General features: G+C 45.0%; 1 protein-coding gene across 5 annotated transcripts in view; it reads left to right on the top strand.

The window, feature by feature from the left end:
- slc2a9l2 (solute carrier family 2 member 9, like 2) overlaps positions 1-26,703 on the top strand; it is a 542,218-nt gene that overhangs the window by 176,621 nt on the left and 338,894 nt on the right. For 4 of the 5 annotated variants that reach the window (XM_068040353.1, XM_068040334.1, XM_068040343.1 and 1 more), the window contains exon 4: positions 6,107-6,267. The exons of the other annotated variant lie outside the window; for it this stretch is intronic. In XM_068040353.1, coding sequence (XP_067896454.1) covers positions 6,107-6,267 — 161 coding nt within the window. The remainder of the gene's footprint in view (positions 1-6,106; positions 6,268-26,703) is intronic. 5 annotated transcript variants of the gene reach the window in all.

Here is a 26,703-nt window from a genome sequence, read left to right as displayed (position 1 = left end):
AGTCCCCCTTAAACCTCCCGCCCCTCACCTTAAACTTGTGTCCCCACGTAACTGACCCTTCAACTAAGGGGAACAGATGCTCCCTATCCACCCTGTCCATGCCCCTCAATCAGGTCACCCCTCAGTCTTCTCTGCTCCAGCGAAAACAACCCAAGCCTATCCAACCTCTCTTCATAGCTTAAATGTTCCATCCCAGGCAACATCCTGGTGAATCGCCTCTGTACCCCATCCAATGCAATCACATCCTTCCAATAATGTGGTGACCAGAATTGCACACAGTACTCCAGCTGTGGTCTTACCAAAGTTCTGTACAACTCCAACATGACCTCCCTGCTTTTGTAATCTACGCCTCGATTGATAAAGGCAAGTGTCCCATATGCCTTTTTCACCACCCTATTAACCTGCCCTTCTGCCTTCAGAGATCTATGGACAAACACGCCAAGGTCCCTTTGTTCCTCAGAACTTCCCAGTGTCAGGCCATTCATTGAATACTTCCATGTCACATTACTCCTTCCAAAGCGTATCACTTCACACTTTTCAGGGTTAAATTCCATCTGCCACTTTTCTACCCATTTGACCATCCCGTCTATATCTTCCTGTAACCCAAGACACTCCACCTCACTGTTAACCACTCGGCCACTCTGTATTCCACGAACTTACTGATCCTACCCCCCACATAGTCATCTATGTTGTTTATATAAAATGACAACCAATAGGGGACCCAGCACAGATCCCTGTGGTATGCCACTGGACAGTGGCTTCCAGTCACTAAAACTGTCTGTCATCACTGTCTCCTACAGCTAAGCCAATTTTGAATCCACCTTATTAAGTTACCTTGTATCCCATGTGCATTTGCTTTCTTGATAAGTCTCCCATTTGGGACCTTGTCAAAGGCTTTGCTGAAATCCATGTAAACTACATCAACTGCACTACCCTCATCTACACACCTGGTCACATGCTCAAAAAATTCAATCAAATTTGTTAGGCATTACCTCCCTCTGACAAAGCTATGCTGACTATTCCTAATCAAATTTTGCCTCTCCAAGTGGAGATAGATTCTCTCCTTCAGAATTTTCTCGAATAGTTTCCCTGCCACTGACAAGACTCACTGGTCTGTAGTTCCCTGGCTTATCTCTGCAACCTTTCTTAAATAGTGGGATCACATTAGCTGTTCTCTAGTCCTCTGGCACCTCCCCCGTGGCCAGAGAGGAATTAAAAATTAGGGTCAGAGCCCTTGCAATCTCCACCCTCGCCTTTCACAGCATCCTGGGACACAAATCATCTGGACCTGGAAATTTGTCCACTTTTAAGCTTTCCAAAACCTCCAATACCTTGTCACTCCCTATGATAATTTGCTCAAGAACCTCACAGTCTTTAAGTTCCATATCTACATCCTCATTCTCTTGGGTGAAGACAGATGTGAAGTATTCATTCAACACCCTACCAATGTCCTCTAGCTCCACCCACAAATTTCCCCCTAGGTCCCTAATGGGTCCTCCTCTTCCCATTGTTATCCTCTTCCCATTGATATACTTATAGAATATCTTGGGATTTTCCCTACTTTTACCAGCCAGAGCTTTCTCATATCCCCTTTTTGCTCTCCTAATTGCTTTCTTAAGCTCCATCCTACACTTTCTGTACTCCACTAATGCATCCATTGATTTTCTCTCCTTGTATTTGCTAAAAGCCTCTCTTTTCCTTTTCATCATACCCTGAATGTTTCTGGTCATCCATGGTTCTCTGGGCTTGTTGCTCCTACCCATTACCCTAGAGGGAATATGTTGGGCCTGTACCCTCCCCATTTCCTTTTTGAATGCCTCCCACTGTCCTTCTGTAGATTTTCCGACAAGTAACTCTTTCCAGTCTACCTTGGCCAGATCCTGCCTTATTTTACTAAAATTCACTCTCCCCCAATCCAAAACCTTTTTTTGCAACTTGTCTATTTCTTTCTCCATAACAAGCTTAACTTGTACCAGGTTATGGTCACTATCACCAAAATGCTCCCCCACCAACACATCAACCATCTATCCAGCTTCATTCCCCAAAATTAGGTCCAGCACTAAACCCTCCCTTGTTGGGCTAAAAAGTTCTCCTGTATACATTTTAAGAACTCCACTCCATCTAAGCCCTTAACACGATGACTATCCCAATTAACGTTGGGAAAGTTGAAATCACCCAATATAATTTCCCTATTATTTTTTACACACCTCTGCAAATTGCACACATATTTGCTCCTCAATTTCCCACTGACTATCTGAGGGTCTATAATAAACACCTAGCAATGTGGCTGTCCCTTTTTTATTCCTAAACTCTACCCATAAAGCTTCATTTGATGCCCCCTCCAAGATATCATCTCTCCTTACTGCAGTAACGGACTCCTTAACTAATATTGCAATGCCCCCTCCTCTGTCTCAAAGATTCTATATCCCTGGATATTGAGCTGCCAATCCTGCCCCTCCCTCAATCATGTCTCCGTGATGGCTACTATATCACAATTCCACATGTCAATCATTGCCTTTAACTCATCCGTTTTACCTGCAATACTCCTGGCATTAAAGTAGAGGTCTTCCATCCTGGTCTTACTCCCTTGAAACTTACTTCCGCTGTATTCCCTCTGACTTGTTTGCTTTCCTGTGCTTAGCTGTGTCCCTATTCTGCTAGGAGTCTGCGTCCCCTCCCCCTGCCAAATTAGTTTAAACTCCTCCCAACAGCACTAGCAAACCCACCATCAAGGATGTTCGTCCCCCTCTGGTTCAGATGTAGACCGTCCCGCTTGTACAGGTCCCACCTTCCCCAAAAACAGTCCCAGTGGTCCAGGAATCTAAAACCCGCTCTCCTGCACCAACTCTTAAGCCACACATTCATCTGGCTATTCTCCTATTTCTATACTCACTAGCACGTGGCACTGGGAGTAATCCAGGGATTACAACCAGAGAGGTCCTGCTTTTTAGTCTACTGCCTAACTCCCTGAATTCTTGATGCAAGACCTCATCCCTCTTTCTACCTATGTCATTGGTACCAACATGTACCATGAACTCTGCTTTATCACCCTCCCCCTTCAGGATGCCCTGCAGCCATTCAGTGACATCCCAGACCCTGGCACCAGGGAGGCAACACACCATCCTGGAATCACATTGACAGCCACAGTAGCACCTATCTGTTCCCCTGACTATAGAATCCCCTATTACCATTGCTCTTCCTCTCTGTCCCCCTTAGTGTGCAGACAGGCTGCTTGCAGTGCCAGAAGCTTGGCTCTGTCCGCACTCCCAGGAGGAACCAGCCTCATCAGCCTCCAAAATGGAATACCAATTTGCAAGTGGGACCCCAGGGGACTCCTGAACTACCTGCCTGTTTCTCTTAGACTGCCTGGTGGTCACCCATTCCCTTCCTTCCTCAAGTCCCTTCAGCTGTGGTGTGACCACCTCTCTATACGTGCTATCCACAATGCTCTCAGACTCGCAGATGCTCCACAGTGTTTTCAGCCACCATTCCAGCTCTGAAACCAGAGCTTCCAGGAGTTGCAGCTGGACACACTTCTTGCACACATGCTGGTCCCAGGGACTGGAAATGTTCCCAGATTCCCACATGCAGCAAGAGGAGCAAACCACGGCTTCAAACTCTCCTGCCATGACTAAACCCTTTAAATTTAAAGCTATAGAAGATTATAATTAAAAAATCAATTAAGTCTTGCTAAAACAATGACTTACAATTCAATCCACTTTGAAAAATACCCACCAGGACTTACTCAGCAGTCAGCTGTGCTCTTTGGAAGCTCTCAGTTCCCCGCACTCTGAGGACAGGTAGGAAATAAAAGGAGCTCCTCACTCCCTCTTCACCAAACTTCCACTATAGCACTCTAATGCAACCCAAGTCAGCACTGTAAGATGGCCCACTTTTATACTAACTGACTCTAGCTCCTGAAAACTGGTTTAAGCCAATTCTCTAATTAACAAGGTGCAGCTGCAAGCAGAGCCTGAGTGAGCCCTGTTTAAAGCTGGTCTAAAACTCACCTTCTCCAACCCAAACAGCAACTGTTAAATTAATCTGCTAACAAAAGACAGATTAGACTTAAAATAACATTAACCCTTAATTATCCTCAGTTACCAAACTTCCACTATAGCACTCTAATGCAACCCAAGTCAGCACTCCAGTTCAAAACCTGATCTGAGTCATGGCAACATTATACTGTTATAATAATCATCAGCAATCAGCATCCAAAATTGGTCAAGATTCCTGTTCCTGACCACAATCTGTGCTTTAAATGTGTGTGAACAAATGCCAGATAAGGACAGAATTAACTCTGGTGCATGAACATAGGAATTGCTGGAACAGAAGAGGTTCATCTAGTTCACTAGCATTTAATATGACAGTAATGGAATTGTTGACAAATCATTGCAATCAATATCTTATCAATTAGTCTACAACAGACCCAGACATCAGGTGAGGAAACTCCCAGTGGTTTGCAGGTTTGGGAACCATAGGCCCAAAGCCACCTACCTGTCCCTTCCAAGTATGCTACACTTAGCATACATCATGTCTGCAATCACTCTTATACTGTATCCCAAAATATTACTTTTTGAAATAAATCTTATCTAATATGCATTTGAATAAATCAACACTTTCTGCTTCTACTGTCTTCCTAAGGAGTTTGTTCCATTGATTTACCGCTCACTCCTTAAAATGATGTGCCCTTTAATAAAGTAGCCTTCAATACTCCAAACTCACAAGAAGAATGGTCTCATGGATGAAATACCAGAAGTTGACTAGCTCTCTTGGAATTATAACCAAGAAAGGAGTGAGCAACTAAAGGAAAGGAGGGAAGAAATCTGGTGTAGAAAAAAAATCCCAGGCCGGAATTTAACATTGGGTGGGAGGCCCTGCCCACCTGTCGAAAAGACAGGGTCCAGCCTGCCTCCCCCGGGCCTGGGGAACCAGGCCAGCAGCTCTTAGTCCCAGCAGCGCAACCGGGAGCGGTGGCCACTGTTGGAACTACACCCAGCCATCGTAAGCAAGGTGAAGGACAGCCCCAGAACGAAGGTAAGTTTTTGGGGCCTCACTGGGGACAATTGGCTGGGCCCCAGCGTGGCAAGCGGGATTGGTTCGGGGTGGGTGTGGGGGGAGTGTTGTGCAGTGGAGGCAGTTGGGGCTTTGGGAGCAGTCCTCTGAGGGCCCCCCAACAGCCTGCAAGAAGGCCGCCATGTTTTACCTGACAGTGTTCTAGGAGCTTTTGCCATCTACCTGCCATGGGTAAAATACCTATGGCGGTGGCAGGAGGCCCTTAAGTGGCAGTTAATTGGCCACAAGGGCCTTAATTGGCCTGGGTAGGGCAGTTTCTCATTGCCGCCGCCCTGCATAAAATTGCAGTGGGGGTGGGAGCAGGCTGGGAATGGCCCCTCCCCCTGCCTCCCACTCAATTTTATGACCCCCCCTCCCTACCAGCCTGCTCGTTGGCGGGGGCCATAAAATTCTGGCCTCAGTGCTCTCAACTTGTATGTAATTTTCCTCTGGATTGTTATTAAAGTCGTTTTTAAAATTACTTTTAGGCTTTTTGGGTTGAAGTAAAAGTGATTCAATGGCTTTTAGAAATCTTGGTTATAAGTAGAAATTAAAATTGGTCTTAATTGGTGATGTAAGCATGTTGGAGCTCAAAGGGGTTTTGACAAAGAGTGATGAGATGCAGATTTGCAGTTACAATTCCCCTCCAGTGGTTATCATGTACAGGAACAGAATGGAGGCTGGGTGCTTCCCTGTACGAAGAGAGAAAGCATCAGAGGAACAATCACTGCAGGCTGCAAATGTGCATCCTTAGCAGCTTGGCGATAGACAATCTTGACAAAAGAATTTGTTTGGAGGAAACTGGGCTGGGAATGGTGCACCGTACCGGGAGAACAAAGCAAAAATAAAAAAAATAGTGCTAGTCCTTTGAAATCCTTTTTTTTGTGCCAAATTTCATCAAGAGACAGGCTTTCACTCTGATAATTCAACACATTTCATATGTACAGTTTATTGCTGTATTCAGAGGTATTCCAAAATTCATTGCTGTTGATCAGATTTAATTTGTTTCTAGTTATCCTGGCACTGATATTAATTTAATTTTTCTTTTCAGTACATTAAAGCCTTTTGTAATGACTCATGGACCAGGCGTTTTGGAACAGCCATAGAAACCAAATCATTAACTCTTCTCTGGTCGATAATAATCTCCATCAATGCTATCGGTGGTCTGTTTGGTGCATTAATTGTAACCCTTTCCGTGAAATACTTGGGCAGGTATGTAGCTACAACTTTCTATGATTCTATTGGAAGGTGGGGTTAGACTGGGTGGCTCAATTTTGGCCATCGCAGCCAAGTGGCCTCTTTCTGTGCCGTAAACTTTCTATGATTCTAAGGAAGAACTGAGACTATAATTTTTGCTCCAGTCTGATTGATCTATTTCAGTGATTCAGAACCTGTAGTGTGACAATGGAGAAACTGTCAGCGCTTGCCGTCATTACTGTGTAAAACTGACAGCAGCTTCTGTGTTGTGCAGCGATACACGGAAATCCGGAAGTTGTTGTCAGTGACACCCTGCTCCTCCAGAGAATGTGCTGTCGCAATCTTCACAAACAGAATCAGTAGAAATCACTGTTCATGAACTTCAAGAACTTACACTCTGTTCTTGCTGAAAAAAAAAATGTTAAGCCTTGTTGAATGAGGAATAACTGAGTTTTTAACAGCATATAAAGTAATAGTTATTGATGAACAAGCTCTCTGGCTCTGATAACCAAATTAATAAGTGTAAAGTCCCATTCCCTTCAGGGAACATTTACAAGTTGCAGATTTTTGTTTAAAAAAATTAAAGTTTTTTGTCCGAAATTTACGTTGCTCCCTTAATCCCATGCATATGTCCCAATCTTTATTTTGCTTTCTGTACAATGATTTTAATATGATGTATAATGCCTGCCTTTTACTTCCTGCTTTGCTTTCTGTGAAAATTCTTCAATCTGATATCAAGGCTGAGAAGTGATTTGATAGAGGTATTCAAAATCATGAGAGGTCTGGACAGAGTAGATAGAGAGAAACTGTTCTCACTCGTGAAAGGATTGAGAATGAGAGGGCAGAGATTTTTAAAGTATTTGGTAAGAGAAGCAAGAGTGACATGAGGAAAAACGTTTTCATGCACCGAGTGGGTAAGGTCTGGAATACACTGTGAGTGTGGTGGAGGCAGGTTCAATTGAAGCATTCAAAAGAGAATTAGACTGTTATTATAAAAAGGAAGACTGTACAGGGTTATGGGGAGAAGGTGGGGGAATGGAACTGAGTGAATTGCTCTTTTGGAGAGCCTTTTGGTGCAGACGCGATGGGTCGAATGGTCTCCTTCTGCACTGTAACAATTCTGTGATTCTTTTTGGCTGATCAGCCTGCCTACTGTGTGCATTTTTGTTGTATGTCACATATCTCCGATAGATGGCACCAAATTGAAACATATGTTGGAAATTAGGAAATCTATGCTCTGGCACCTGTTAAATCTTTGTGGGCAGCTTTTCTCTCGGTCTGCGTTGAGTGACGTTCCTTCACCACTGACTGCAAAATCCAGGCCAATATGTTCTCTGCTAAATTATCTGCAACTGCATTGATTTTTCTATTGTGTAGCTATCAGTTTTTGTGTACATCTTTATCTAGCTAGGCAATACATCAGACATTGAAAAGATTACACTGAAGCTGAAAAATGGGCCAATCATGAATTTGTTGCTAAAAAAATAACAGTTTTGCTGTTCCAATGGAGCCTCCAGCTAACTAATTTATCAGATTCCTGGTGCATTTAACAGTATCATTTCCAGAGAATGGCTATTTCCTAATGCAGTGAGGTATGTGTAGAAAATATTAATTTGGCACCGATTAAAGATGAGCCGTACCTAAAAACAATGTCAATCTAATGAAAACCTTGTGTTTTATCATATCCGTGAAGAAAGAATTTGCAGTTAGATCATACTATTCATGACCTCAGTGCGTCCCAAAGTGCTTTACAGCCAATTAAACCATAGAACCATAGAAAAATTAAGTACCTTTTTTCTGAAGTATAGTCACTGTTATAATGTAAGATATGTGTCAGCCAATTGGTGTGCTTTGCTGGACCGGTAAGGTTTTGTGGCTGTGGTTATCTACAGTGCAATCCTAGCTTCAACTGGACCATCAGAAGGAACCAGCACAGAGTAGATGGGGGTAGGGGAAATAGGAAAATGATTGGTTGATTCAACTCAGGTACCCCTTAGCCAGCTCTCAGCAGTGGGCTCAAGAACTAATGGGGTGTCCATTCTTAGTTGAGGAAAGTTGTGCAGGTGAGGGGAAGCCAAGGAAAAAATTACTACAAAATGTTGAAAAATCAATGTTTTTCAAATTGTAAGTTATCAGTAGTTTACAGAACAGTTTACTTTGGAAAATCCTTGAAAAACTTGGATGCCCACCCAGGTTTCTGGCCATGGTGAAGCAGTTTCATGAAAATCAGTACGGACAAATCAAGCAAATCAGCGACCTCTCGAGTCCCTTCTGAATCTCCAGTGGGATGAAGCAGAGATGTGTGCTGGCCCCAATCTTATTCACCATATTTTTCAGCATGATGCTGCAGCAGGCAACGGAGGACCTTAAGGAGGAACTTCCGGACTGATGGAGGCCTTTTCAACCTCGGTGTCTTCAGGCTCACACAAAGACACAAGAAAAACTCATCTGTGAACATATTTTTGCTGATAACTGTGATCTCCTGGCCCACAGTCAGTCAGACCTGCAACATATGGAGTCATAGACAGATACATCACCGAAACAGGCCCTTTGGCCTAACGAGTCCGTGCTGACCATCGACCACTCATTTATACTAATCCTACATTAATCCCATTTCCCTCTCACATCCCCACCTTCCCTCAATTCTCATACCACCTACCTATACTAGGGGCAATGGCCAATTTACCTATCAACCCACAAGTCTTTGGCATGTGGGAGAAAACCGGAGCACCCGGAGGAAGCCCATGCAGTCACAGAGAGAACTTGCAAACTCTGCACAGGCAGTGCCCAGAACCGAACCCAGGTCGCTGGAGCTGTGAGGCTGCAGTGCTGACCACTGCGCCGCCTTTATAACACATTTTTTCAAGATGGCACAGCCCTTCGGACTAAAACTCAGTTTTAAGAAAACTGAAGTCCTGAATCAGCCTGCACCCCAAGAAGAATATAAACCACCAAGCATGGTCATCGAGGGGACTGAGCTGATTGCTGTCAAGCAATTTATTTATTTGGGAAGCGTCATCTCGTTTAATGCCACCATAGACAAGGAAGTGGACAATAGGCTCTCAAAAGCAAAGAGTACATTCGGCAGACTTTACAAATGAGTGTGGAGCAGCCACAGCCTCAGAGCACAGAACAAACTCAAAGTGTACAAAGCCATAATCCTCACCACCCTCTGTATGGCGCCGAGTCATGGGTCCTATACCGCCATCATGTACGCCTTCTAGAGCGCTTCCATCAGTGCTGGCTCTGCAGCATCCTCAAGATCCGCTGGCAGGACTGCATCACAAACATTGAAGTCCTGGAAATAGCCAACATCACCAGCATCGAGGCCGTCGTCCTGCAAAGCCAACTGCATTGAGCCGGTCATGCTACCCGGATGGACGACAGTTGCCTGCCCAAGATTGTGTTGTATGGAGAGCTGGCCACTGGTAAAAGGAACAGAGGGGCCCCATGCAAATGTTTCAAGGACTCCCTGAAGAAGTTCCTCTCTGTGTGCCACATTGACCACTGCCAGTGGGAAGTGCAGGCCATAGATCATGATGCCTGGAGATGCTACATCAGGAGTGCCACCGACTCCTTTGAGACTGAGCGAAGAACCAGCATGAAAGAGAAAAGGAGGAGAAGGATAGATCCAATTGCCCCCAACAGCGACTAAACTTTCACTTGTACCCATTGTGGGAGTATCTGCCGGTCACGGATAGGCCTGACTAGCTGCCAGCAGGCTTACAACCGATACGGCAACCTTCTCATTTCTTCGCCTGCGAAGTAGTGCCAAGCGAGAACAGAAGTAAAATCCCCTGACAGGTGTTCTAAGCTCTGAGTATGCTAGTTCATTTTGACACACAAACAAAATTCCTGGTTTTTGGTGTGATACAACATTTTGTGGAATATTTTAAAGGCTTCCACCAAGCACAGCTTGACCACTGTGATGTAATCCTGCCCAGAATGCTTTACATTGCCCTGAAGTTTAAAAAGCAATGCTATAAGATGAATTTGCCTTCCAAGAAACAAGACGTGATCACAAAATCGAAAGATAATGTGGGAAATTGTGAGTTTATCCACTTTGGTATGAAGAATAGAAAAGCAAAATATTATTTCAATGGCGAGAGTCTGCAGAATACTATGGTACGGAGGGAACTACTGGGCGTCCTGGTACATGAATCACAAAAGGTAAGCATGCAGGCACAGCAAGTAACTAGGAAGGCAAATGGAATGTTGGCATTTCTTGCAAGCGGGATGGAGTATAAAAATAACAAAGTCTTGCTACAACTGTGCAGGGCATTAGTGAGTTCACACCTAGAGTATTGTGTACAGTTTTGGTCTCCATATTTAAGGAGGAATATACTTGCATTGGAGGCAGTTCAGAGAAGGTTCACTAGGCTGATTCCTGGGATAAAGGGATTGCTTTATGAGGAAAGGTTGTGTAGGTTGGGCCTATAGTCATTAGAGTTTAGAAGAATGAAACATATCAGATAGGGGGATTGACAGAGTAGATGCTGAGAGGACGTTTTCCCTCGTGGGGGGAATCTAAACTAGGGGGCAGAGTTTCAAAATAAGGTGTATCCCATTTAAGTTGGAGATGAAGACAAATTTCATCTCTCAGAGGGTCGTTAATCTTTGGAATTCTCTTCCCCAGAGAGCAGTGGAAACTGGGTCATTGAATATGTTCACGACTGAGTTAGACAGATTTTTGATCTAAAGGGAGTCAATGGTTATGGGGGGCAGGTATGAAAGTGGAGTTGAGGCCATGAGCAGATTAGCCATGATCTTATTGAATGGTGGAACAGGCTCAAGGCGCCCAGTGGCCTACCCCTGCTCCTATTTCTTATGTTCTTATGTAATTTAATTATAGATGCACAAGGCCATTCGAAAAGACAGCATCCAATTGTTTCTTAAATGGTTCCAGGGCTTTTGCCTGTACAGCTCTGTTCTACAAGTTGCTCATTCTCAGTGCGGAGAAATATTTCTTAATACCTGTCCTAAAATCATTCTTTACAAGGTTGAACCCAAAGCCCCTTCTTCTGCTGCCACTATTTAATAGTTGATAACATTGAGAGAGGGCATTTAGTGGTGAGTGAACTCCTGAACTTTAAAACTTTTTCCCAAATCAGGTTAGTTCTCTTTCAATAGAATGATGTGACAGTTCACATTTTGGATTAAATCTTCTTCACTGGTCCCTGCATTTTAACTGTTCTGTGCTTGGCAGGGGTAGGAGAAAGAAAAGAAATTATTAGATTTTTAGCAATGTGTTTGTGGGATGTGGGTGATATTAACACAACAGTATTTATTGCCCATTCCTTATTGCCCTGAAAACACTAAGATTGAACCACAGTGTTTGGGACTGGAATCACATGTTAGCTAAACATTTCCCTTTGCTGAAGGACATGAATAAACCAGTTGGATTTTTGTAACAATTTGTCAGCTTTCACTCATTCTCTGGTTCTAGCCCACAAATTTCCAGGTTTTATTAATTCAATTTCCAAACTTACCACAGGAAGATATGAACCTGTAACCTCTGGATTGCCATTCCATTACCATAACCACCCGGCTACCTCTAAGCATCTAATATTGGGTTACTTGTCTAGAATTAACCTCTTCCAGAATAGCTTCCAATCCCCAAAATAAATCTCTGTTACATTGTTGGAGAATGCATGCTTCAGATGAAATGTTCAACAAAGACCATACCTGCTTGTTCCACTAGTTATGGTGAGATCAAAAGGCACTAGTCAAAAGAAGAGAAGGAAGTTCTCCTGGTGTCATGCCAGTATTCTGCCAATACCACCAAAACCAGATTTAAGTGATCATTTTTAATATTGTTACTGGCTCTGTTCAAATTAGCTGCCACATTTGCCTACATTGAAATGGTCATTGGACTTGAAACAGTCAGTTTCAATTTTATATGAATCACATTGAGCCTTTCCCAAGAGCTGTGGTAAGGTGCAAAGCCAATGCAAATTCTTTTTTTCTGTTGCTTTGGACACCACCGCAAGAGAGTTTTCTCCCTATCGTACTCCAGATATTTCTCCAGAATTGTGTGACAAAAATCTTCATGGAATAATGTTTGTTAAATTGAAAGTTAATATGAAAGTTAATATGGATAGTGAGCATGGCTCCTCGTCAGTAATGCGAACTCGGCAAGTTAACCCTTCTGAATATCTGCCATTTTCTTGCTTTGAATCTTTAGTTAATAAATAAGTAGTCAACTTTTGATATATGGTACATGGCAGCTTTAGGTTCAATGACATCCATCATTTATCATAGATAGGGTAACTTCAAGCCATTGGAGTGATTAAGCATTGCAAATCAGAAGACTGTCTGTCTTGTCAGATACTGCATAGAAATTGAGGGGGAATGCACAACACTGTGACAGAATGGAAACACATTCTAATTTGGGTAGATTAGATGACTGAAGTGTTTTGATTGATGCTGGCATGAGATTGCTGTCGGGGAGAAAGTGTAAAACATGGAGTATTCCACTTCTGTCAGTGCAATTAAAATTAAAGCCATTCATTCACTTGTTGCTTTAGGAAGTCAATTAATAAACACTAGGCAACAGCTAACAAATCATAACAGCCACATTATGTGCTACAAAAATGTGTTCTCAAAAGATATCTAAATCTGGATGTTTATATTAGCTTGACTTTTTTTTTTACAGCATTTTTTTATAAAATCCATTTTACAGCTAAATCAACATTTGCACTTGAGGTGTCATATCTGCAATGTGATACTTGTTAATGGTAGAGCATTGAATGAACTGATAATGTGATTATTCTTGTCTAACATTTTTTAGGACTTTTTAAATCAATCACTGCTCAGTTCTTTCATTGGTTTTCATTTTCCGAGTGAATTTTTTACAATAGTTTAAGTTAAACATGTTGTTGATGGGTAATACAATGCATTCCCATTTTAGGCATCCAGTTCCAGAAAAAAAAACTCTGCCAGGTTAGGTATGCCATATTTAGAAACAGATTAAAGTTCTCTCTACTGTACTGCAACAACATATCCTGACTCTCTGAATAGGATCTTACATTACAGGAACGGGAGTGCAGCAGGTCTGTGGACTGCTTATGTTCGAATCATCTTTGAGTTAATTATTACAAAATTGGAATCATTTTGTGGAATAGGCCTTCAGGGAATAAAAATGAGGTGAATCAAATTTATTTGATGAAGTGCCCCTACAGCTAGCAGAGCAATGATATCTTTGTCTTGTACGCATTCATACCTGGTCTCTAGATAAAAGAAGTGTTTTCATTCATGGTGACACCCGTCCCGTGCGTTCAATTCTATTGAACTTTCAGAGCATAATCAACACATCTATGAAGTTGTATTGAGCATCTGGAATTTATTCCAAGTCCTTCAATTCTAAGCTACACTACTTTCATCCTGTCATTGTGAATTGTGCCCATTTAACTACAGTCTGTCAAAATATAAAATTACTTGTCCATCTGAAAGCAGTGTGGAAACCTCCAAAATGCCATGCTTAATAAAAAATGATTCATTATCTACAGTTTTCACGTCCATGTTAAGCAGTAAATTTCAATTTACATTCTTATGCAGCTCTCCATCCCCATCTTTGCATGCATCAGCAGAGCTAGTTACAAAGATGTGAATGGTAAGAATCAACAGTCACTGTTGACACATGAATGAAGAGCCCATGATTGAATATGTGGAGTGTTCCAGAAATCTAAGAGTTATAAAAGGGCTATTTTTACGACCACTGCGGGAGCAACGCACTGTCAATTCAGTCCCGTCACTCCACAGGTCGCAGCATATTATTAAAGTTTGCTTTTTCCCACTCAACCGGAAAACAGCTAAATTAAACACTCTAGTAACCCCGGAATAAAACAGACCAAACCAGGTATCTTTAGACAACAACAAATTAACTATTTATTAAAACTAAATCTTAAACACTATTAAGATAAACCTATGTCTAAAGACCTTATGACTTCTGATTTTAACCTAACTTCCCCATTCACACACATACACTCAAAAATAACAGTTGTTAACTGGTTTTAAAAATGGTGTTTAAAAAAAATTATTTGTTTCTTAAGAATAAATAAGTCTTTGTGGGTTATGTCCTGATGGATGAGGTATTCTAACATGAAAACAATTGAAGGCCATTCAAAGTCTCCATGTGATGAAATTTTCTGTTTTTAATAGGCATTCAAAACACTTCGGCTGCAGCAGGCATCAAACACCGGCAAATTCCAGAAAATACAATTAGTCATGAGAGATACAATCTTGAAGCAAATACTTCCTGACTTGGAAGGCCTAGATGAGATGTATCCCAGGCTGTAATGTGAGGCAAGGGAGAAGATTACAGGGGCTCTGACACAAATTTTCAAATTCTCTCTGGGCACAGGAGAAGTGCCAGAGGACTGGAGGACAGCGACTATTGTACCATTATTCAAGAAGGGTCGTAGGGATAAACCAGATAATTACAGGCCAGTGAGTCTAACATCAGTGGTAGGGAAACTATTGGAAAAAATTCTGAGGGACAGGATTAATCTCCACTTGGAGAGGCAGAGATTAATCAAGGATAGTCAGCATGGCTCTGTCAGGGGGAAATCATGTCTAACAAACCTGATTGAATTTTTTGAGGCAGTGACTAGATGTGCAGATGAGGATAAAGCAGTTGATGTAGTCTACATGGACTTCAGTAAGGCCTTTGATAAGGTCCCGCATGGGAGATTGGCCAAGAAGGTAAGAGCCCATGGAATCCGGGGCAATTTGGCAAATTGGATCCAAAATTGTCCTAGTGGCAGGAGGCAGAAGGTGATGGTTGAGTGTTGTTTTTGGGATTGGAAGCCTGTGACCAGTGGTGTACCACAGGGATCGGTGCTGGGACCCTTGCTGTTTGTAGTGTACATTAATGATTTAGACATGAATATAGGAGGTATGATCAGTAAGTTTGCAGATGACATGATAATTGGTGGTGTCGTAAATAGTGAGGAGGAAAGCAGGTTACAGGACAATATAGATGGGCTGGTAAAATGGGCAAAGCAGTGGCAGATGGAATTTAATCCTGAGAAGTATGAGGTAATGCATTTTGGGAGGACTAACAAGGCAAAGGAATATACAATGGATGGTAGGACCATAGCAAGTACAGAGGGTCAGAGGGACCTTGGTGTACTTGTCCATAGATCACTGAAGGCAGCAGCACAGGTAGATAAGGTGGTTAGGAAGGCATATGGGATACTTGCCTTTGTTAGCTGAGGCATAGAATATAATAGCAGGGAGGTTATGATGGAGCTGTATAAAATACTAGTTAGGCCGCAGCTGGAGTACTGTGTACAATTCTGGTCACCATACTACAGGAAGGATGTGATTGCACTGGAGAGGGTGCAGAGGAGATTCAGCAGGATGTTACCTGGGCTGGAACATTTCAGCTATGAAGGGAGACTGGATTGGCTAGGGTTGTTTTCCTTACAGCAGAGAAGGCTGAGAGGGGACCTGATTGATGTATACAAAATTATGAGGGGCATAGATAGGGGAGATAGGAAGAATCTTTTTTCCCTTAGCGGAGTTGTCAATAACCGGGAGTATAGATTTAAGGTAAGGGGCAGGAGGTTTAGAGGGGATTTGAGGAAAGATCTTTTCACCCAGAGGGTGGTTGGAATCTGGGACACACTGCCTGAAGGGGTGGTAGAGGCAGGAACCGGCACAATATTTAGATGAGCACTTGAAACGCCATAGCATACAAGGCTACAGGCCAAGTGCTGGAAAATGGGATTAGAATAGATAGGTGCTTGATGGCCGGCACAGACACGGTGGACCAAAGGGCCTGTTTCTGTGCTGTATAACTCTGTGACTCTATGAAAGGAGTTTTACTACCTTCAGCAATACAAATGGTCTCTTGAAAAAAGTTTTTTTTTCGGCAATCAACACGGCCGGAGCTCCCGAGAGAAATTTTGCTGAGAGAAAATACAGTTTTTCAGTAGCATGCCTCGCTGTAAGGCTAGTTCAGACCTTTTGTTGCCAGTTTTACACACAGTCAATTTGAAACATTATACCATGTGACCTCTCTCTCCTGCTGTGGCCTTGGGACAGGTGCAGCTGGCTCCCTGTGCTCAGTCTTAAAGGCACACTGTTTTCAAACAGAGTCTTAAAGGCACACACTCTTTTTAATCTGAGGAGAAAAATAATTGCAAGTCCGTGACATCTCCGCCATTGGCGAAATGACATGTCATTCTAAAAATGTTTTGTTACAATGCAAAAAAAAAAGAAGCTGGGAAAAAGCACTCCAACATTTTCCACATTCACGCACCATTCATCCCACTGATAATTTACAGAATGTTTTTGTACCATCACCATCCACTAATCTTAACATGGTTACATTTGTGACAAAGCGTCAGCGATAACATTGTTTTTCCCTGAAATATGTACAATTTTCAAATGATAAGGCTGTAAGAACAAACTTCATCTAATTTTTTTTTAAAATTCATTCATAAGATGTAGGCATCACTGGCCAGGCCAGCATTTATTGCCCATCCCTAATTGTCCTTGAGAAGGTGGTGGTGAGCTGCCTTCTTGAACCCCTGTAGTTCATGTGGGGTAGGTACACCCATAGTGCTGTTAGGAAGGGAGTTCCAGGATTTTGACCTAGCAACAGTGAAGGAATGGCGATATAGTTCCAAGTCAGGATGGTGTGTGACTTGGAGGGGAACTTGCAAGTGGTGGTGTTCCCATGTATATGCTGCCCTTGTCCTTCTAGTTGGCAGAGGTCGCGGGTTTGGAAGGTGCTGTCTGAGGAGCCTTGGTGCATTGCGGCACTGCATCTTGTAGATGGTACACACTGCTGCCACTGTGCGTCGGTGGTGGAGGGAGTGAATGTTTGAGGATGGGGTGCCAATCAAGCGGGCTGCTTTGTCCTGGATGGTGTCGAGCTTCTTGAGTGTTGTTGGGCTGCACCCATCCAGGCAAGTGAAGCGTATTCCATCACACTCCTGACTTGTGCCTTGTAGATGGTGGCCTGGCTTTGGGGAGTCAGGAGGTGAGTTACTCGCCTCAGGATTCCTAGCCTCTGACCTGCTCTTGTAGCCACGGTATTTATATGACTACTCCAGTTCAGTTTCTGGTCAATGGTCACCCCTAGGATGTTGATAGTGGGGGATTCAGCGATGGTAATGCCGTTGAATGTCAAGGGGAGATGGTTAGATTCTCTCTTGTTGGAGATGGTCATTGCCTGGCACTTGTGTGGCGCGAATGTTACTGCCACTTATCAGCCCAAGCCTGGAAATTGTCCAGGTCTTGCTGTCTTTCTACACGGACTGCTTCAGTATCTGAGGAGTCATGAATGGTGCTGAACATTGTGCAATCATCAGCGAACATTCCCACTTCTGACCTTATGATTGAAGGAAGGTCATTGATGAAGCAGCTGAAGATAGTTGGGCCTAGGACACTACCTTGAGGAACTCCTGCAGTGATGTCCTGCTCAGATGATTGACCTCCAACAACCACAACCATCTTCCTTTGCGCTAGGTATAACTCCAGCCAGCGGAGGGTTTTCCCCCTGATACCCATTGACCTCAGTTTTGCTAGGGCTCCTTAATGCCATACTCAGTCAAATGCTACCTTGATATCAAGGGCAGTCACTCTCACCTCACCTCTTGAGTTCAGCTCTGTTGTCCAAGTTTGAACCAAGGCTGTAATGAGGTCAGGAGCTGAGTGGCCCTGGTGGAACCCAAACTGAGCGTCACTGAGCAGGTTATTGCTAAGCAAGTGCCGCTTGATGGCACTGTTGATGACACCTTCCATCACTTTACTGATGATTGAGAGTAGGCTGATGGGGCGGTAATTGGCTGGGTTGGACTTGTCCTGCTTTTTGTGTACAGGACATACCTGGGCAATTTTCCACATTGCAGGGTAGATGCCAGTATTGTAGCTGTACTGGAACAGTTGGCGAGGGACGCGGCAAGTTCTGGAGCACAGGTCTTCAGTACTATTGCCGGAATATTGTCAGGGCCCATAGCTTTTGCAGTATCCAGTGCCTTCAGTCATTTCTTGATATCATGCAGAGTGAATCGAATTGGCTGAAGTCTGGCATCTGTGATGCTGGGGACTTCAGGAGGAGGCTGAGATGGATCATCAACTTGGCACTTCTGGCTGAAGATTGTTGCAAATGCTTCAGCCTTATCTTTCGCACTGATGTGCTGGGCTCCCCCATCATTGAGGATGGGGATATTTGTGGAGCCACCTCCTCCAGTTAGTTGTTTAATTGTCCACCACCATTCATGGCTGGATGTGGCAGGACTGCAGAGCTTCGATCTGATCCATTGGTTATGGGATCGCTTAGCTCTCTCTATCTCATGCTGCTTACGCAGTTTGGCTTGCAAGTAGTCCTGGGTTGTAGCTTCACCAGATTGACACCTCATTTTGAGGTATGCCTGGTGCTGCTCCTGGCATACCCTCCTGCACTCTTCATTGAACCAGGGTTGGTCTCCTGGCTTGATGGTAATAGTAGAGTGGGGGATATGCTAGGCCATGATGTTACAGATTGTGGCTGAGTACAATTCTGCTGCTGCTGATGGCCCACAGTGTCTCATGGATGCCCAGTTTTGCATTGCTAGATCTGTTCGAAATCTATCCCATTCAGCACGGTGATAGTGCCACACAACACGATGGACAGTATCCTCAATGTGAAGGCGGGACTTCGTCTCCACAAGGACTGTGCGGTGGTCACTCCTACCAATACTGTCATGGACAGAAGCGGCAGGCAGATTGGTGAGGATGAGGTCAAGTATGTTTTTCCCTCGTGTTGGTTCCCCCACCACCTGCCGCAGATCCAGTCTCGCAGCTATGTCCTTTAGGACTCGGCCAGCTCGGTCAGTAGTGGTGCTACCGAGCCACTCTTGGTGATGGACATTGAAGTCCCCAACCTAGTGTACATTTTGTGCCCTTGCCACCCTCAGTGCTTCCTCCAAGTGGTGTTCAACATGGAGGAGTACTGAGTCATCAGCTGAGGGAGGACGGTAGGTGATAATCAGTAGGAGGTTACCTTGCCCATGTTTCACCTGATGCCATGGGTCTTCATGGGGTCCAGAGTCGATGTTAAGGACTCCCAGGGCAACTCCCTCCCTACTGTATACCACTGTGCCACCACCTCTGGTGGGTCTGTCCTGCCGGTGGGACAGGACATACCCAGGGATGGTGATGGCAGTGTCTGGGACGTTGTCTGTAAGGTATGATTCCGTGAGTATGGCTATGTCAGGCTATTGCTTGACTAGCCTGTGGGACAGTTCTCCCAACTTTGGCACAAGCCCCCAGATGTTAGTAAGGAGGACTTTGCAGGGTCGACAGGGCTGGATTTGCCGTTGTCGTTTCCGGTGCCTAGGTCGATGCCGGGTGGTCCCCTGGTTTCACTCCTTTTTATAGACTTTGTAGCGGTTAGATACAACTGAGTGGCTTGCTAGTCCATTTCAGAGGGCATGTAAGAGTTAACCACATTGCTGTGGGTCTGGAGTCACATGTAGGCCAGACCAGGTAAGGACAGCAGATTTCCTTCCCTAAAGGACATTAGTGAACCAGATGGGTTTTTTTTACAACAATTGACAATGGTTTCATGGCCATCATTAGACTAGCTTTTAATTCCAGATTTATTAATTAAATTCAAATTCCACCTTCTGATGTGGTGGGATTCGAACCCATGTCCCCAGTGAAATACCCTGGGTCTCTGGGTTACTAGTCCAGTGATAATACCACTACACCACCACCTACCCCTAATATTCTAGCATTTCAATTTTTAAATTTTTCCACAAATGTTAATGGGTTATGGTGAGTGTTCCTTTATAGTGGTGCACATATACTTCAAAATGTTTGAGAGCCAGCAAAAGTCCTAATGTTTCTTTTTCCACAGTGAAATACTTCTTTTGAGGACAATTTAGTTTTCTTGAAAAGTACCCTACTAGCGTTTCTATGTCTGATTCATCACCCTGCAGTCGGACTGCACCAACCCCCTGCTTGCTGGCATCGATCGCTATTTTAAAGTGTTTTGTAAAATTTGGAGCAGCCAACACTGGTTCATTAGTTAAGACTGCCTTTAGCGTTTCAAAAACTGCCTGGCATTCCTCTGACCATACTACTTTGTTTTTTTTGGTTGCGAATCGGTTGATGGAGCAGCCACAGTACTAAAATTCCATACAAATTTCCTGTAAAAAAAATAGCACGCACATCCTTAAAAACCTCATTATTTCCCATTTAGATTCATGGATAGGGAACTCTACTAAGGCTTGTGCCTTTGCTGTTTTTGGCATTACCTGTCCTTGCCCCACTATGTGTCCGAGGTAAATTACTCTTGCTTTTCTGAATTCGCTTTTTTCCAGATTTATCACTAAGTCCACTTGCTTGTAGTTTTTTAAACAGAATGTTAAGCTGGTTTAAGTGTTCTTGCCAAGTGTTACTGTATATTAGTACATCATCGAGATACACTACACAGTTGGGAACATGGCTACCACCTGATTCATTAATCTTTGAAAAGTGGCTGGGGCATTTTTTTGGCCGAATGGCATCACCTGGCATTGATAAAGACCGTCAGGTGTTACAAAAGCTGATATCTCTTTGGCTTGAGGAGTCAAAGGAACTTGCCAGTATCCCTTTCACAAGTTGATCTTGGTAAGAAACCTAGCACTACCCACTCTGTCAATAGTCTTCTAAACGTGGAATTGGGTAAGAAGTCTGCCTTCGTTACTGCATTGACTTTTCTGCAGTTTGTATGAAACCGGGTTGACCCATCAGGTTTAGTTACTAGAACTATTGGTGAACTCCAGCTGCTTTGACTAGGTTTGATCAAATTGTTTTCTAGCATGTATTGGGTTTCTGCTTTACTTGGGCCTATTTGTCTGGACTTGAGCAGCAAGGATGTTATTTTAAAGGAATGGTTCCCCCTATATCCACATCATGTATGGTTAAGGTTGTACATCCTGCCTTATCCCAACAGACTCTTTTAAATGTTTTGAAAAGCCTGGTTAGGTCTTCACGTTGTTTTGCCTCCAAGTGTAAAAGTATGTTGTCCAATTTTCTGAGCCATTCTGTATTTGCTAATCTGATAGTTGGAGGTTCAATCTGAGAATTGTCTAGGCCTCCTTCTGCCTCATCTTCACTATCCTTTTCCTTCTCAACAGTCCCATTACCTGACATACCTGTACTGCCTTATCCTCCTCCCTGCGATAATATTGCTTTAACATATTGATGTGACATAACCGGTTGTTCTTCTGGCAATTGGGGGTGTCAATCAAGTAATCTACCTTACCCACTCTTGATCACTCTATATGAGCCACTGAACCGTGCTTTTAATGGTTCTCCCATAACTGTAATAACACCAATGCTTCATCCCTGGTTGAAAATTGCAGGCTTTTGCATTCTTGTCTGCCTATTTTTTCATATTGGCCTGGGATGCTTCAAGGTGTTCCTGAGCCACTCCACAAGCATTTGTGAGCCTTTCCCGGAACACAGATACATAGTCCAGTATCGAAGATTAATTCTTTTGTTCCAAAAATCTGTCTTTTATGAGTTTTAGAGGACCTCTTCATGTCCGTAAACCAGTTTGATAGGACTGAAGCCTGTAGACTCATTCAGTGAGTCTCTAGTGGAAAATAAAAAAGTCTGGTCCTTTATCCCAGTCATGCAGATATTCATGACGGTATGTTCTAATTATTGTTTTGAGAGTTTGGTGGTTACTCTCCAAAGTTCCCTGTGACTGTGGGTGAAATGCTGACGATTTCAACTGTCTAATGCCCAAGGTGCCCATGACTTCTTGAAATATCTTAGACATGAAATTAGAATCTTGATCTGATTGAACTTCAAGTGGTAACCCATATCTCATAAAGAATTGCTTAACTTTTCTACTATTTTAGCAGTAATTGTCCTGAAAGGAATTTCTTTTGGGCCTCCTTATCTCGAGAGACAATGGATACGCGCCTGGAGGTGGTCAGTGGTTTGTGAAGCAGCGCCTGGAGTGGCTATAAAGGCCAATTCTGGAGTGACAGGCTCTTCCACAGGTGCTGCAGAGAAATTTGTTTGTTGGGGCTGTTGCACAGTTGGCTCTCCCCTTGCGCCTCTGTCTTTTTTCCTGCCAACTACTAAGTCTCTTCGACTCGCCACAATTTAGCCCTGTCTTTATGGCTGCCCGCCAGCTCTGGCGAATGCTGGCAACTGACTCCCACGACTTGTGATCAATGTCACACGATTTCATGTCGCGTTTGCAGACGTCTTTATAACGGAGACATGGACGGCCGGTGGGTCTGATACCAGTGGCGAGCTCGCTGTACAATGTGTCTTTGGGGATCCTGCCATCTTCCATGCGGCTCACATGGCCAAGCCATCTCAAGCGCCGCTGACTCAGTAGTGTGTATAAGCTGGGGGTGGTGGCCGCTTCAAGGACTTCTGTGTTGGAGATATAGTCCTGCCACCTGATGCCAAGTATTCTCCGAAGGCAGCGAAGATGGAATGAATTGAGACGTCGCTCTTGGCTGGCATACGTTGTCCAGGCCTCGCTGCCGTAGAGCAAGGTACTGAGGACACAGGCCTGATACACTCGGACTTTTGTGTTCCGTGTCAGTGCGCCATTTTCCCACACTCTCTTGGCCAGTCTGGACATAGCAGTGGAAGCCTTACCCATGCGCTTGTTGATTTCTGCATCTAGAGACAGGTTACTGGTGATAGTTGAGCCTAGGTAGGTGAACTCTTGAACCACTTCCAGAGCGTGGTCGCCAATATTGATGGATGGAGCATTTCTGACATCCTGCCCCATGATGTTCGTTTTCTTGAGGCTGATGGTTAGGCCAAATTCATTGCAGGCAGACGCAAACCTGTCGATGAGACTCTGCAGGCATTCTTCAGTGTGAGATGTTAAAGCAGCATCGTCAGCAAAGAGGAGTTCTCTGATGAGGACTTTCCGTACTTTGGACTTCGCTCTTAGACGGGCAAGGTTGAACAACCTGCCCCCTGATCTTGTGTGGAGGAAAATTCCTTCTTCAGAGGATTTGAACGCATGTGAAAGCAGCAGGGAGAAGAAAATCCCAAAAAGTGTGGGTGCGAGAACACAGCCCTGTTTCACACCACTCAGGATAGGAAAGGGCTCTGATGAGGAGCCACCATGTTGAATTGTGCCTTTCATATTGTCGTGGAATGAGGTGATGATACTTAGTAGCTTTGGTGGACATCCGATCTTTTCTAGTAGTCTGAAGAGACCACGTCTGCTGACGAGGTCAAAGGCTTTGGTGAGATCAATGAAAGCAATGTAGAGGGGCATCTGTTGTTCACGGCATTTCTCCTGTATCTGACGAAGGGAGAACAGCATGTCAATAGTCGATCTCTCTGCACGAAAGCCACACTGTGCCTCAGGGTAGACGCGCTCGGCCAGCTTCTGGAGCCTGTTCAGAGCGACTCGAGCAAAGACTTTCCCCACTATGCTGAGCAGGGAGATTCCACGGTAGTTGTTGCAGTCACCGCGGCCACCTTTGTTTTTATGGAGGGTGATGATATTGGCATCGCGCATGTCCTGGGGTACTGCTCCCTCGTCCCAGCACAGGCATAGCAGTTCATGTAGTGCTGAGAGTATAGCAGGCTTGGCACTCTTGATTATTTCAGGGGTAATGCTGTCCTTCCCAGGGGCTTTTCCGCTGGCTAGGGAATCAATGGCATCACTGAGTTCCGATTTGGTTGGCTGTATGTCCAGCTCATCCATGACTGGTAGAGGCTGGGCTGCATTGAGGGCAGTCTCAGTGACAGCATTCTCCCTGGAGTACAGTTCTAGGTAGTGCTCAACCCAGCGGTCCATCTGTTTGCGTTGGTCAGTGATTATGTCCCCCGATTTAGATTTGAGGGGGGTGATCTTCTTGATGGTTGGCCCAAGAGCTCTCTTCATGCCATCATACATTCCTCTGATGTTTCCGGTGTCTGAGGCCAGCTGAATATGACTGCATAGGTGTTGCCAGTAGTCGTTTGCGCAACGCCTAGCTGTTCTTTGTGCAGTACTTCTGGCTGCTTTAAGTGCTGCGGATGTTAAATCGCTGGGGGCTTTCTTGTAGTTCAAAAGTGCAATGCGCTTAGCGGCTATGACAGGTTCCAGCTCGTCATTATGAGATTGAAACCAGTCTGCATTTCTCTTCGCACTTTTTCCGTAGGTGGTCAAAGCTGACTCATAGATGGCGTCTCTGATGTGGGCCCACTTGGTCTCAGCATCCCCTGTGGGAGTGTTTTGAAGGGCTGTTACAAGTGAATTTAGAAATTTTTGTAACAGCTGTGGATGAGAAATTCTGCTCGTGTTGATGCGCGGGTGGCCCTTCTGCTTGGAATGATGCAACTTCTTTGGTCTGAGTCTAACCTTGCTGCACACCAGGGAATGGTCGGTGTCGCAGTCCGCACTGTGGAAGCTGTGTGTGATTTGAACACTGTTTAAGGCGGCTCGCCTTGTGACAATGAGGTCTAGCTGGTGCCAACGACGTGATCTTGGGTGCCTCCATGAAACCTGGTGACAGGGTTTAGTGTGAAAGAACGAGTTGGTGATGCAGAGGTTATGATAGGTACACAACTCAAGCAGTCTCTGCCCGTTCTCATTCATCCTTCCAACGCCATAGCGCCCAAGGCAGGAGGGCCATGAGTCATGGTCGGCCCCAACCCTGGCATTAAAGTCCCCCAGCAGGAATAGGTGTTCGGTGTTGGGGATGCTGCTAATGATGTTATGGAGTTGTTCATAGAACTGGTCTTTAGCTTCAGGTGCGGAACAGAGTGTTGGAGCATAGATGCTGAGTAGGTGTACTGGACCAGAGGTGGTGAGCAGTCGGATGGACAGTATGCGTTCCGAGCCATTTGAGGGAGGCTCTATCATGCTGAGCAAGGAGTTTCTGATGGCGAAGCCCACTCCATGCTGTCTTGGTTCTTCAGGATCCCTGCCCTGCCAGAAGAAGGTGTAGTCTTGCTCTGCTAGAGAGCCACTCGCGGGGAGGCGAGTCTCCTGAAGTGCTGCAATGTCCACATTGAGTCTACTGAGCTCGTTGTTAATGATGGCGGTCTTCCGAGAATCGTTGATTTGTGTAAGGTCTTCCGACAGGCCAGGACACATAGTTCTGACGCTCCAGCTTGCAAAGCGAAGGGCTGGTACCTTCTTTCCTTTTTTCATGTTGTTTGGTGCGGTGTATCAGTCCACCTTTCGGGCAATGACCCTGAGCTCCAAGCACCCATTGAAGCAGGCAGACTGTGGCGGGACAGAACCTTATTGACCGGGGGCTGCCCGGTTTGAGGCGGGCGGTAGCTGTCCAGTGAGGTGCAATGACCTCTCCCACCGACAAAGGCAACCCGTGGCGCCCAGTTTCTACGCCAATTTATCTGGACTTATAACCCGTAACTGCTGCCTTCCGTGTTGTTTCAGTCGCTGTGAGGCAACTATGGAGTGACCTCTCCATGGCGCATGCCTGGGCAAATTTATGGAGGTTGAGAGTTGCCCAGTCGTCAAAACCCCCCTCTCGGCCTTTCTGGTGGGGTCCAAAGGAGTGCAGGACACGACATTTGGCACCAGTATGGCTGCAGGAACTGCCGGAAACATGCCAAAGGTGACACATGACCGCCTACGGGGTTCCGCTCCGGATTTTCTGTTAGGGTTTACTCCCTTAGCCTTGGTCTCTCCCGAGACGCCCACAAGGCAGTGGGGTTGTTGGGGCCCCTACACAGGTGTAGGATGGTGCCGGTGGGAGGAGGGGATGCAAGGGGGAGGGGTAGAGGGAGGGGGTGGGGGGGGGGGGTGCAGGGGAAGGGGGTGCGGGGTGAAGATGGTGCGAGGGGGGGGGCGGGCTGGGACGGGTTGTGAGGGGGTGAGCTGAGAGGGTGGAGCAGGGAAGGGGACGGGGGTGGGGGGGGGGTGGAAGGGGGGTAAAGGGGGGGGGAGGGGGGGTGGAATCTGGTGCAGGTAATAAGCCATTTCCTCAGTGCCCACCATCGACGTCCGGAAAGCTCATCCACGTCCTTCGGGAGGTGAAGCATCATTTGGCAGACTTAGAGGTGATTACATTTGCTAAGGGTTTTTTTTTTTGCAGTGGTTTAAATAAAGGCATGCAGCATTGCTGACAGTGCGCTGCAGATGCTCTCCGAGCCATCTCCCGCGGGCGCTTTGAAGTTGCGGCCGGGGGGGCCGTTCGTGGATGTTTTGGGTGTTCGGGGCACCTTTTCACAGGACTTCTCTCGGGTCCCGCAGCTCCTTCTTCACCTCAATGGACTTACCGCATGCCGTGGCTGCAGACACTCTGGACTGTGAAGACAGCAGGATCGGAGATTGAAGTATCGGCAGCTGTGCTCGTCAGTTTCATCCGGATCAATTTCATTGAGAAAACAAAGAGCAGGTGTGGCTGGGGGAGGGCAGTGGGCCCCCCCTGAAAGGAATGGCCTCTGAAAATCAAGTAGCCATATCCATGATAGTAAGTATGTATTAATGTCCCACTTTTGTTTTTGGCAAGGGTCCTA

This window comes from Heterodontus francisci, chromosome 1, assembly GCF_036365525.1.
Source record: "Heterodontus francisci isolate sHetFra1 chromosome 1, sHetFra1.hap1, whole genome shotgun sequence".
Taxonomy (NCBI): Eukaryota; Metazoa; Chordata; class Chondrichthyes; order Heterodontiformes; family Heterodontidae; genus Heterodontus; species Heterodontus francisci.
The sequence above is the reverse complement of the archived record's forward strand: the minus strand, read 5'-3'. Positions and strand labels throughout refer to the sequence as shown.